This window comes from Lycorma delicatula, chromosome 3 (assembly GCF_047948215.1).
Source record: "Lycorma delicatula isolate Av1 chromosome 3, ASM4794821v1, whole genome shotgun sequence".
Lineage (NCBI taxonomy): Eukaryota > Metazoa > Arthropoda > Insecta > Hemiptera > Fulgoridae > Lycorma > Lycorma delicatula.
In genome coordinates, this window is record NC_134457.1 from 134,740,663 (window position 1) to 134,754,956 (window position 14,294).

Genomic DNA, 14,294 nt, shown 5'->3' on the forward strand with positions numbered 1-14,294 from the left:
TGCAGTTCAACCGTTTTAGCTTGACAATTGTAATCCATCCTAGAGCTGCATACTACGGCATTGAATAATTCATTTATTTAATCTTGTTTATCATTCATTATGAAACATTATTTTTTATAAAACAAAGAAGCATTTTTAACAAATAAATATTATATATATTATTATATATTATATAATTTATTAGCTTTATTTTATTTTGTTATCCAATTTTATTGCTTTTATAACAAATGAAATTTGGAAAATTTTCTTAATAAGACTACCATTTAAGTACGTATAACTCAGGACTAATAAATTTTAGGCATAGTTTGTAAATTAATTCCTGGATTAGATTTAGTGAGTCTATATTTTGCTTGTATAAACAGGTTTGAACGAACTAAAAAAAAAAAAAAAAAAATCTAAATTCCTAAAATAAAGTTAATTTATAACAGATACACGATAAAAAAAAAAATTTAACATTAAAAATGTATTTTGTATTGATAAAATACATTTGGAAGTAATTAGTAGCTAATGTAATCATACATAGAATAATTCACGAAGAATGTAACAAACTTTCAGGACGTGATCTACTGGTAAAAATAAAGAAGAATAAAGTTCATATGAACATAGATTCGGAAACACTTTGTTAGCGAGTATCGACTGGTAAAAGATTTCGCCCTGATCTCTGCGCCTGCAGTAATATTATGTCAGATTGTAATTCTTGTGACCAAAATTAAAGGGTAAATTTACTGTTTATTATCCATTTAGCAAGGTTAGTTAATTTTAAACATAAAATAGGATTCTTTCCACCCAAATCTATCGTTTTTTACCCCATATTTTTCCAAAATACAAAAAAAAGTTATGGGACCTACTTTTTTCCAATTTTTCAGGTTAGATTTCATGTAAAACCACTAAATTTTTCCCTTAATTTAAGTTCCTAGAATTATAGTCTCTTTTTCAGTCTTTTTTTTTTTGGAGACCGGAACCATCAAAGTATTACTTCAGAGAATGATATATGTGCATGTGAATGAAGGGTAGTCTTGTACCGCCTCAGATCAACCACTTCTGAGAAGTGTGGTTATTTGAAACCCAACCACCAAAGAACACCGGTACCCACGATTTAGTATTCAAATCTGTATAAAAGTACTACTACCTTTACTAGGATTTGAACTTTAGAACTCTCGACTTCTAAATCAGCTGATTTGCGATGATGTGTTCACTACTAGATCAGCCCTGTGGCTTGGTTTATTGCATTGATATAAAATTAAATAAATTTAATATAATGAGCGTTTTTTATAACTGAAATTGAGTTATTTTGACACGGCTTAAATAAAATTACAGAAATAACATAAATTTTTGTGTTATTTTCCACTTTTGTGTTTATTATTCGGAAAGAGCATTAATCAGTTACCAAATTAACCTAGCATGGTTTTATGAATGTGTGATAAATATTACAAATTCTGAGAGTAAACTGGCAGGTATGGAACGAAAAGTTTTCTAATTTTTTTTCTAAAATGTGTAAACTACACAATCTGTATATTTGTGAACCATCATTCAAATGTGTTAAGTACTCTTGTATGAAACTTTCTCTAAATTTATTAATAATAATAATAATAATATCTTTTTATGAAATTCTATCATAAATTAATAACGTACATAAAAACATAAAAATCTGTCTTATAAACACTAAATTCTGTTAATATTTGTACTAAAATTAAAATTAAAAAAAGAACACCTAAGGAAGGAATAATGAGCATAAACATACTAGATTGCTGAGAGTATATTTATGTAATAATTTTTTAGGGTATTGTAGTAATTGCTCTTAAGTATGTACTTACGAAAGTGGTCCTTTTTTTGCATTTGTCTGAAGCGGCAAATATATTGAGCTGAGTACTGCCTGTTGGAAGAGGACACTGATCGATGTCAACTCGCCTCAGGTCTATGTCTATCCCACTCGTACCCCTATGAAAATTTCATACATTATGATCATTATAACTCAGTTTAATCTAAAATAATTTAATATTATATAGTATTAAATAATGGTAAAATATTATAATATTGATATACGATTAATTAATAATAGTAAAATTCAGGGAATTAATTAATTCATTTCAAATTAAAACACAATGCCATTGAATTTTGAATAAATGAAAATTCATTAAAATTTATAAAAAGCGTATATTTTAATTATCATTTTCAATGAATTCTGTAATATTAATTTTAATGTTTAAATGTGGTACGAAAAAAGTTAATGTGATTACAAATTTATGTTTACAAAATTATCTACCTATTAAATATTCGAAAAAATCAAACATAAAGCTTAATTTCTCGTAAATTTTATGTTTAAACTTAATTTATGTATTAAATTTATTAAAGAATTACAGATTAAGTTGAAGTACTACGCTTGCCAAAAGTTTTTTTTCTACTATAAGCTCGATGGATAAATAAAATGTATTTAAAAAAAAAAGAAGAAGTTAGGTGTTATTATATGTAGGAGATACAAAATATTTTGAAAGTTTTGGGATCACTTCAATATTTTGAAAGTCAAATTATTTCTACAATGGAACTCAATATAAATTTTACAAATAACTTCCTTAAGCGGTGCTTTGCAATTCCACGTTGAATTTTATTTTACAATTTCAAAGATCCCTACAGTCTTCCAGTATTGATTTTTTACCAGGATTCACAGAATTAAACAGTGATTATAGTTTAATTGATGAAAATATTTTGATTTTTCCGGCATGAGATATACCAGAAACAAACTGAAATACAGCGCAATATGCATACGTTTTTCTATTTCCTCCAGTATTTTTCCCAGCAGTTATGAGCGATTCGGTACTTTGACTAAAATCTTATGATCAGATTACCGAAAAACAAGCCGGAACACTAAATTTAAATGTAAATATGCACATTTTCGTTGCGTAAATGCTGTTTCACTGACAGTTGCTTCTTTTACATTCTCCCCAATTTTCAACTACTTTATCTGTAGCGTATTCAGTTTTCAATTACTTCAAAAAATATTTGTCTTATGAAAAGGTTTCAGTCAATAATTATATGCGATGATTTATTAAGTTCACTACTGTTCCATTCGTAAGTTGAGAATATATTTCCTCTAATAAAAATCAACCTAACACTGGTAATATATGTTATCTGGGAAGGCACCATTCGTGGATTCCAGCTTTCGACAAGCACATATGCACGTATATTTTCTGCAGCGACACACAAAGAGCACCGTCAATGAAAGATAAAGTGAATTGAGGCAGTTTCTATGGACTTTAAGATCAAAATATTATGTCAGTTTTGAAAGAATCATCACCTCTTTACCGAAAGGTAATTTTCATATTTTCATGTCGGATGGTTACTGTATGTTTCTAAATCGATTTTTAAAGTGCCTAAACAAGATTATTGTGTTAGATGCTGTATAAAACCTTTTAAAATAATTATAAAATGAGCTTACACTTTCTAATAAATGCTGTATATTTTGATAGCGTCGTTAGATTGGAATACGTAGAAAATGTAAACTAATCTATATATATATATATATATATTATAAATACGATACTCATTACTAGAACACTAAAATGAAGCTTATTATTCTCGATAAAAATTTATGAAAAATTTTATAAATAAATCAAAAAAATATAAATTAAACGATGTTATTTAAGTTAATTTGGCTGATAATGAAATGAAAACGTTAAATGAGGGATAGAACAAGGAACGTACGGATAGATACATGTGAACGGCTGAAGAAATGAACAACGATAGTGAGGAACGTCTTCAAACGAAATAAATACAGACAGACATCATGATGAGGACGACAAACTATAGCGCTAGATAGAAAAAAAATTGTGACGCCTTTACTGAGCAATAGAAAATTGATCCTTTTAATCATAGGGATTTTTATTTATAGAGGAATGTGATAAGTTATTCAAAAATCATGTTATTCAGGTAGCATAATAGATTATTCTCCAGCCAAGCTCAGATGTGATAGATTATTCACCTTAATATGGAGGAGGTTCAATTTTGTTGGGCGTGGTGATAAATTAATTTTTGAAACCTGAAATATGCTAGCTGAATCTGTTTTATGGCTAATTCTCCACGGACTAGCCCTTGAATCAGCAAGAATTTTAATATTTTGTTAAGAGAAAACGAAAATTACAAGTATTTCTTACAAACAGCAAGCTGTGATATTAATACTGGGTTGTAATTGTACTGATACTGATGGGAAAATTATTGGAAGCTGGATTACTATCATTTTTCTTACCAGATACCCATAACTTGCCTAGAGGTAATTGTATCAGCAGTTTATTCCGTTCCATTTTAATCCTAAGTAAAATTAGTATATTAACTAAGGCAAAATTTAACTAAAACTTAGCATTGATGGTTAGAAAAAAACAAATTAGCCTAGCCTACATCGATCTTTTTCGCGTCAGAATTACTTTATGTATGTCTACGTACATATTAATTTGAAAAGATCAGGTATAGATTTCCATCACTAAGATACTAGAACGGGTAGAAATTATCCAAGATTTTTAGCCCCAGTTTTGGTCGATAAAAGATATTTTTACACCATTACTTTTATTACTGTGCGTTATAGATGTAAACTTGAATCTTTATTGAAAACATTTTTGTTTATAGCGAAAAGTAATATGAATTTAGACTAAATGCTCTCTAAATTATCAGTATATAATTATCAGTAGGTCATCTTCTTTTGTGATTATTCATTGTAATATATAATTAACAAATAATCTTCGAAAATAATATTTACCGAGTAAATAATTAAACAATTTTTTAATTTTACGACCATTAAAAAAGAATATGTTAAAAGAAATTCCATCTCGAATTGATTTCATCAGTATACCTACAGTCATGTCTTGTTACAGAGAGGAAAATGGTTTAGTTTAAATGTATCGGCTTAGGTAAAAGGGGAAAAATAAACAATTCCCACTTATGTACATTCAGCTTCCAGCTTAAAACCTTCTCTAAAATTCCTGCAGAGAGTGTGCAGCTCTGAGATCTTACATTTATACTTAACAAGTTTTATATATTATTGATCGCTTTATAATTTTATTAACAGACTTAAATATAGAATGTTGTTCTGCTTAGTATAACTATATTTTCTATTTATATTTTATTTTGGGTACTATTATGAATTAATTACATTCATGTAAAAACACTGCTTTTTTTTTTTAAAAAAGTACTTTTTAGCAAATAAACATGGTATTTTAAGATAATTTAGAAAATTTAATTTCGACGGAAAGCAATGGAATTAACGTATCAGTTATTATACGGCTTGTATATGGAAGACTCAATTCGTTTGGTGTCAGAAGTAATTGAATTCATGTACTGAAAAACAATTTAAACGTTATTCGATTTTCATTGCTATATCGGTAAAAATTAAAATGATAAATGTTCAACTGTTTTAACCATTAACGGAGACTATTCTCTGAAGAAGAGAACAAATTTTACCCAATAATTAAAGGGAATATTAGCGGAAGCACCATATAACGAATGGGTACCAAATAAAATACTGCATCGTCTACCTCTTTTTCCACTCTTATGATTCTCTATTAAACTCAAAGTGCCCTAATCGGAACTTGTTTTAATGTATTGGTATTGGTATTGGCAAGTTCTATTTCAATAGGAGTTTTTATTACAGGATATTTTGAAACGGAATCAATAACCATAAGGAAAATGAGGGTATAAATTATACCCCTGGCAATTCTTTGAATTATTTTTTTATAGTGAATCGATTCTACCCTTCAGTTCTTGCATTTTCATACATATTTAGGTTTGCGTATACTTTGTTGTAGAATCACATGTAGCACTGCTTACTGGACTTACGCATATCAAATAGTTGAACTTAATCTAGAATACAAATTGAGTATGCCATCACATCAGCGTTGCGAGTAAAGATTTCTGTAACTGCTTCTGTACTCTCCAATAATGAAAATTTCATGTGTTTTCATAAAATTTCGATAAGGAGACGTTGAATATTCTTTAGAGTAGAGCAAATTCTTTGCAAAACATTTACTCACTTACTGTAAATGTAACTTTAAAGTGTTATAGGCCTCGGAAAAATCTTATTGACAATTCTGCTTCTAGTATTAATAACTTTGTGTAAAAACAAGCTGTGATTCTACCTACGTAACCCGGAACTCACGAATATTACGTAAGAAAGTATAGATGAAAAATTTGCAGTGTAAGACGATATTTTTTAAGGTATCAGTGCGAAATTGTAGGAGGTTCGGCTGTGGAAAATAAAATTTAGATGAAAAAATTATTCTAAAGCTATACTAGTCGCTGTGCTCCAAAAACTGCTGTATTAATCCTTTGCTACACAATATTTCAATTGTAAGGAAGAGGAGACATCTTTACTTTCATCAGACATTTTAAATTTCTTATACTTTAACATCCGCTACATTTTGATAAAATTAAATTATTTTAACTGATATCTGTGTTGGCAAATATATTACTAGAAAAGTATTAATCACAACGATATGAAAGTAAAAATAATACTAAGTAAAAATAATAATAATTTTATATTTTATAAAATCTTGATATTTTCATCAATATAATTCCGACAACCATTCTCTCAACCTTTCAATTCACTGACAACCTATCACTCAGTTATGTAGTTGATGTTCAATAACGAAGTAGAATGTATTCGGATAATTTTATTGCACTTAAGTTAATAAATATTTGATGTACACATTAATCTTCCAGAGGTTGTAGACCTCCTTAAATAGAAATATTCCATTAAATTGAATAAAAAAATTTTTATTACTTCATATTTTAATCCTTTTCCTTTTAAGAATCTGAATTTAAACTGTCAGTAATTATAAATACTATAACAACGTACAAACACCATTGTCTTTACTTAATAGGCTAGATCTGTAATAATAGTATTAAAAGAGTTGAACTATAATAGTATAGTAGAGATTAAACCTCTTTGAAAAGATATTTCACAATTTAAAGCTTACTTATTTCTGATTGTGTAAGAATGTGGTGGTCATTTTTATCCCACGTCTATCTCCTCCATATTTACCCTTTTTTGGTCTTCATTACAATAACATTTAAGTACGCCAACTTCAGTGAGAGAGGTAACATCTTTGGCTTTCATTCGGTAGGATTCAAGTCCCAATCAGATTTGATATTTTTCAAACGAAACAACATTCATCTCATCCACCGTAAAAAAAAGAATTAAAGTGATAAAAATTTTTCTTGATTAATTAATCGTTAGATTTATTTAAGAAATAAAATATACAATCAAAGCTCTTATTCAATAAATAAAACATAAAAAATCGCCGTAAGTATTCATATGTGACCAAATTGAAATATTTTGTTGTTTTTTTACAACCTGTTCGTCTTTGGGACATACGTAAGAAGTTTGATAGTGTAAAAATGATTAGCTCTCTTTGATACTCCACGCCCTTCTCATTATTTAAAAATTCGAATTGCGGAATGTTCATATGGTTCTAGTTAAAAAAAGGCTTTGCTTTTGGCAGGGATCCGTACAAGATTCAAATACTTCAGAGAATTAAAGTTTCCTTGAACTTCCAGATACTTTAGATCCACTAACATTTATTAACAAAACTTAAAAACTTTCAATATTGCTACTTCAAACTAATACTCTTCTCAGTAAATCAGACCTGTAAAATATCTCTGTATCCTTTATCAATTAATTTTTGTTAAAATAAGTTATGACAAAAAAAAGAAAGTATTAACCACAAAATCTGGAATTTTTTATAAAATAATAATAAATTATAATAATTTTTAAAGTATTGTCGGCTATATTAGTTATCCAATTTTAATCTTCCATATCAAATTCTAATCCAGCTACCTGAAAAACCGTAATAATGTTTTTAATTTGTAATTTGTTTCAATAGATATATAATTTTTGATTTCTTTTATCGGCAATATTTGATTTTTAATTTTTAACGGTATTATTGTTAAATCATGTTCAAAAAACCCCTGAATGAATTTTTTCGATAATTTTGAATATTAAAATTTTAAGATATTAATTTTTCAAAAATCTTGAATATATTTTATGAAATAATATTTTTGAATTTGAGAATAAAAGATTTTTACACTTTTTTCAATTTTAGAAACCTTTTTACTTATATTTGAAAAAGATATCAAAAGTTTCATAGTATTCGAACTCATCGGTTGAATTTCGAAGCTTGGAGTCTTTTTCCTGAAATTTCATTACATTTTTTTTTTTTACCTTCGGGACTACCGTTAGATATTGCTTCAGAGGATGAGATGAATGATTTGTAGCATGTGTGAAAATCCCGGTTGAAAGGCCGAGACGCTACCACTCACGCCACGGAGGCTAGAAAATTCAGTTAGATTAATTCAAATCGAAAGATAAATTTTTATCTACGACAGATTCAAATTTATTTCGAGTTAAAATGTGTAAAACGATTAATAAAGTACAATGGATAAACAAAATGTCATTGCTGAAGAATTTTATAATCTTTCTAATAAATTTTCAGATTAATTTGTATTTTTAATTACATTTTTGGAGTTTAAAGTAATGTAGTAGTTTGCTTGGCTTAACAGAGAATATCCTGTTAAAAATGTAAGATTCTTTAAATTATAGCCACAAGCTATCCAAAAAATTGGATATGTAATTATAAAACCTGTTTTACGAAAGTGAATTTCAAGTTCAAAAACAGCGTTGAAAGAAAATTATTATTTTAAGAGAATAATTAAAATCGGGATGTTTTTGCTAATTAAAATTTTACGTTAGAGATTTTTATATACTTTAGCTTTACAACGTAACACCGATAAAAAGCAATCAATCTTAGCGTGTTATTTTATTTTCACTCACTGTCTATATTACCAACTAAACTTCATCCTGTCACTCTTTACTCTTTATCTTAATCACGCATTCGTTCTTCACTTTTACAATCTAAATTTTCTTTTATGAAAAATTATGTTGAACCTTATTTACTTTGTCAGCTATTAGAATTTATGGAGCAGGTACGAGTACGGTCTTTTCAAATTACATACTCATGTTATTTAGATTAGAAACATTTCTTTGAGCGGTGCTTTAGACAACTATGTAGAAACTGAATTCATTTCTTCAAGTAATTACATCAACCTTTTTTCACTCTGTATTATTCATTTAGTTTCAAGTTTTTTGACGTAATATTTTCTACAAAGGTACTCCATACACATTTACATCCTCGTAAGATTTCACGTATTTCCTACGTATAAAAATTCTTAGCGTTTTAAAAATATTTTCCAAAATAACATATATAAAAATATTATCAAAGCATGAAAAATTACATGAAATAGGTTATTAGGAAATAGATTTAAAAATAAATTGCAGGTTTTGTACAGGTATGAAATCCATAATAAAAAAAAAGAAAATAGAATATCCCTTTCATGTTTTGGAAATAAATTTTGTTAAAATAAATATTCATTATAAAGTTAAGTGATTAGCGAATAAAAAGAACAAAAAGATTTCTCTTTCTTTTATAAATAATCTTTAAAACGATTGGTCACGTTATTACATGTAACGTGCATTCTATTGGTTTTTGCTATTTTATGGCTTCATTGTAATCAGAACTTTTTAGAATAGGTGATAAAAAAAATAAATATCATGCACTATAAATTCATTTCAAACGGGAATTGATTATATGATGTTGTAATTGTACTTAACTTTTTTCGATGAAAAGAAGCATAACTCATTTTTTCATTATACTGTACGCTTTTTGTCGATTAGGTAGGTGTGTTTGACAGTTAGCAAAGCAATTTTATTTCACAAAATAGATAAAAACTTGATATATTTTAGCAGCTACTTTATGTTTTACTTTTTTTCTCCAACTCTTGCTACTGATTCATATACTGTCCACTTTTCTTCTTTTCTCACTGTTTTTTTATAACCTCCCTGGATATCTTTCTTATAATTCTTTTTTTTTATTTTTAAACATTTCTTTACCGATTTAATTCATTATATATTACTAAAAATAATTAACCTATAATATTTTTAACACTTTATCAGTGCTTGTAATCTTATTCCTAATTGGGTTTTCATAATTCTTTCTGTCTAAATAATAATTGCCTAATAATAAGTTGAATGTTTAACCTGTTTATTATCAAATAAAAAACTTTTTTAAAGTAAGTATTTGTACAACTATTAGGATATATTTTAGATTTTTCTGACCTTCTGTGAGATGTAACGAATTAAATATTTTAATAATTTGTTTTAAGTTTCACTAAATTAAATATTAATATAGTTAGCGATTATTACGATATCGAAAAAACTGGCGGTTTGAAAAATACGGTTTATATTGATGTCATCTAAGTAACTCCTTTTTACTTTCTTGTACGAAGTAAAGAAAGTATTGTGATCGCGAAAAATTTCGGTTTTCAGATTTCAACGGAAGTATCCATTCGACCATCCCTGAATCAATTTTAACTAGTTTCGGCGTGACGTCTGTATGTACGTATGTATCTCGCATAACTCAAAAACGATCAGCAGTAGGATGTTGAAATCTTTGATTTAGGACTGTTATAAGATCTAGTTGTGCACCTCCCTTTTTGATTGCAATCTACTATACTAAAATTGTTCAAAAAGCCCAAAACCAAAAAGAAATTGAATTTTAAACTTTTTCTGTGGTAATAAGTCCTTAACTGTAGTAATAAGTCCTCATTGAGAGCTTTTCAACGATATATCATAAGTGGTACTTATTTTCATCGGTTTCAGAGTTATAGTCAATTAAAATTTTAATTAATGAAGTACTTGGATCTTAGAAGGGAAGACACATCGGTTCGAATCAGACTTCATCTCCTTCTTTTTTTAACTTTTTATTTTTAATTTAAATATATTGATTTATTAATAATTATTAACCTCCTATTGTAAAAAAAAAATTACGATAAATAATAAAAATAAAAAAAAGAAACCTGAAAAAATATCAGAAGTTATTAATGAAATAAAATTTTATGTACTTTTCATTTTAAAGAATGCATATATGTAATTTAGTAGGCGTACAAGGAAGTCATGGGGTGTCCACATCAGATTTTTAAGGATATTATCTGCAGACAGTTTTGTCATAGTAAATCTTTTTAACAAAAAGGTTATATGTTTACTAAAACTGACATTAATAATTATGCAAGCAGAAATACAGGATAAAGAAAAAAATATCGTTTAAATAAGATTATAATAAAAAGCTAATTAACGTTAAGATATTATTATTATTATTATTATTGGAAAGAAAAACCTTTATTTACATCATTGGTGTTATTAAAGTTTTATAAAATTTGGACGAGCAAATAGACTCCTTTTCTTTTAAAGAAGATTTTATTTTTTTATTGCTGTGTCTACGTTTTATAATAGTTACTGAGTAAATTATATAAATCATTTAACTGTTATTCTTTCTTTACTTATTTTTTTCTCTTCACTTTTATTTTTCCAATATTTGTTTTCCTTTTTTTAATTATTATTATTAAAATTTCGTGGGTTTCAATGTAATTTTATTTTCAACGTTTTTATTTGTAATACCACGACTAAATACTCAGTTTGGTTTAAATATGGAATGATCTTTAAAATATATTTTTGTTTTTAATTATTTTTGTTAATTACTGCTTGTATGGAATGTAAATAGGGCTATACGTGGGATTTTATATTATCCTTTTTAAGCAGTAAATAAGTAAATAAATCATGATGTAATTAAATACAACCGGGAATGTTTTTCGATCACATCACTAGTTCGTTTTATGTTTATGGTATCCACAAAAAAAAATCTTAACATGTGTAAGATTTCACATTTGAGAATTTAATTTAAGTCATTGAGTATTTAATTTAACAATAGCTAATTAAGCTTTTAAGTTTTGCACTCGACGAGTTGATTTCTAAATCTTTGTTTAACAATGATATAATCTATCAGATACTTGCACTATCGCCCGGCTTTTTCCATGTATATATTCTTCTTTATGATTTTTAAAGTGGGCGTTGGAAATTAATGAATTATACTTTGTGCAAAACTCAATAAGTCGGTCCCATCTTTCATTCTTTTGCCCAGCTTTATTCACCCACAATATTTCCTTCCTTGTGTTTTCCAGTGTTTGTATTCCAATCTCCAACTATTATTAAATTTTCAACCCCTTTTATGTGTTTAACTGCTTCGTCAATTTCTTCATACACACACTCTACCTCTTCATCATCAGCGGAACTTGCTGATGATGAATCAGCAATAAAGACAAAATTTATGTAATTTTGTCTTTATTACAATGAGTCTATCGCTATGCATTTTGAAATACTATACTCTCTTCCCTATCTTCTTGTTCATTACGCAACCTACTCCTGCCTGCCTTTTATTTGAAGCTGAGTTAATTATTCTAAAATCACCTGACAAAAGTCGTTTTCCTCTTCCCACCTCACCGCACTAATTCCTGCTACATCTACATTTAATTTATCCATTTTCCTCTTTAAGTTTTCTAACCAACCAACCTTTTATAAGACTTCTAACATTCCACACTCCAAATCGTAGAATGTTATTTTTTTAATTTTCTGGTAATCCCTTCCTTAGTAGTCCCTATCCGGATATCCGAACGGGGGACTAGTTTACCTCAGGAATATTTTACCAAGGAAGGCGCCTCTATCCTTTTTACATGAAAATGCAGACAGCTACATTTTCTTGGAAAAAAACAGCTTTAGTTTTCCATTGCTTTCAGCTGCGCAGTACTCAGAAGAATGAGTGATGATATGTCTTCTTTCAGAAATCATTCCTTAGTCTGGCTCTCAACAGATACCTCTCCGATATGTTTGCACCTTCGGTCCAGCTACTCTGTATCACTTACCACTCCAGCCCCTCACTATTGACAAGGTCTCATGATTCATAGAGGGAAATCTATTATTTATTTTCGTTAAACCTGGGGTTTACAATAAAAATAAAATCACATTTATCTAAATAAAATTTCTACGATCCATTAAAATAATTTACAATTTTTTAAATCAAACAACTTTCGTATTTAATAATTCGGTAAGTAGGGTAACAATAGAAACTACGATTGAATTGTTTCCTTTATCGAGTATAAGGTTTGATGTTCGACCATATTTCTTTACCATAAAATATTCTCTTAAAATTTTAACTGGGTTTTACCTGAATATTTTCTTGAATTCTTATTTTCAGTAGGAATTATGAAACACACTCTTATATAATCAGACTTGAATTAGCGTAATAAACTAGTAATGTCAAGGACATTCATTTTTACTGTAAATCTATGTTTTTTCCAGTTTGTTTTATTCGAAATCATATTATATTTACCAGTAACACAATTATCAGCGTGGAAAACAAATCAATAAAATTGTTTATTTTGATAAAATAAGGTGTACACCGAACCTTTTCAGCGGACTATTATTTTAAAGAATGTTCACTTTGAATTTCAAAGTATACCAAACTATTTGAAAATTGTTTAATTTGAGCAATGAAATTCTGTGATAGTATTAAGATCTAAAAACTTAGTTTTGGTGTTTAAAATCTAGTATTTTATCACATAAAAAAAAATCTTAAATTATGTCTTTTCTTTTGCAAGAAAGATATTGCTCAATCTGTTTTTATTAGATTATCCAATAATTATGTTGAAAAGTATTTATGTACACAATAAGTTACATTAACTTATTGTTCAGTCACTCCGAGATTGGAGTAAATTAATATGAGATATCCCCATCTTAGCATTTTCCAACTATGACAAATAGTAAATTATATTGGATTATTGTAACACAATAACTTATTTACTTCAATGTAAGTTATGAATTACTTATGTACATGTACATGAAAATTCCTCCAAAAATGATCATCAGATGTCAGCTCTTCTAAAGAAGAGAGAGAAGTGATCTCTCACTGCATTCTTGCAGAGTCGAATTATATTACAACATAACACCTAATCAATCCAGCATCTATCTGTATTCTGTTCACACAGGGATAGGCAAATGTGAATATAAATGCACTAAATTGAAAGGTACCTTAATTGATGCCTCTTGCATATTTCATAAACACACACAAGGCTGAATTATATAGCATAATGGAAAAAATTAATGTATACAACTCCGTTTCTATCTCGAAACAATGAATTAATTATTGCCGCTAGTCACTATAGAAATGGCCTTCCATTTTAATTTAATAATAATAACGCTGGTCTAGAAAAAAAAAATTTGTCTTATATGCATTCAATAATTGTATTTTATTTTTCTCTCTCTCTCTCTCTATATATATATATATATATATATATATATATATATTTTTTTTTTAATAGTATTTTTTGCATTGAATTCAAATCTGTAAAGTAAAATTAAATGGAGGGCG

At 27.8% G+C, this 14,294-nt stretch overlaps 1 protein-coding gene across 1 annotated transcript in view; it reads right to left on the reverse strand.

The window, feature by feature from the left end:
• The window catches only part of LOC142320982 (putative G-protein coupled receptor CG31760), a 904,980-nt gene that overhangs the window by 231,503 nt on the left and 659,183 nt on the right, over positions 1–14,294 (reverse strand). The window contains exon 3 of the mRNA XM_075358981.1: positions 1,815–1,938. Coding sequence (XP_075215096.1) covers positions 1,815–1,938 — 124 coding nt within the window. The remainder of the gene's footprint in view (positions 1–1,814; positions 1,939–14,294) is intronic.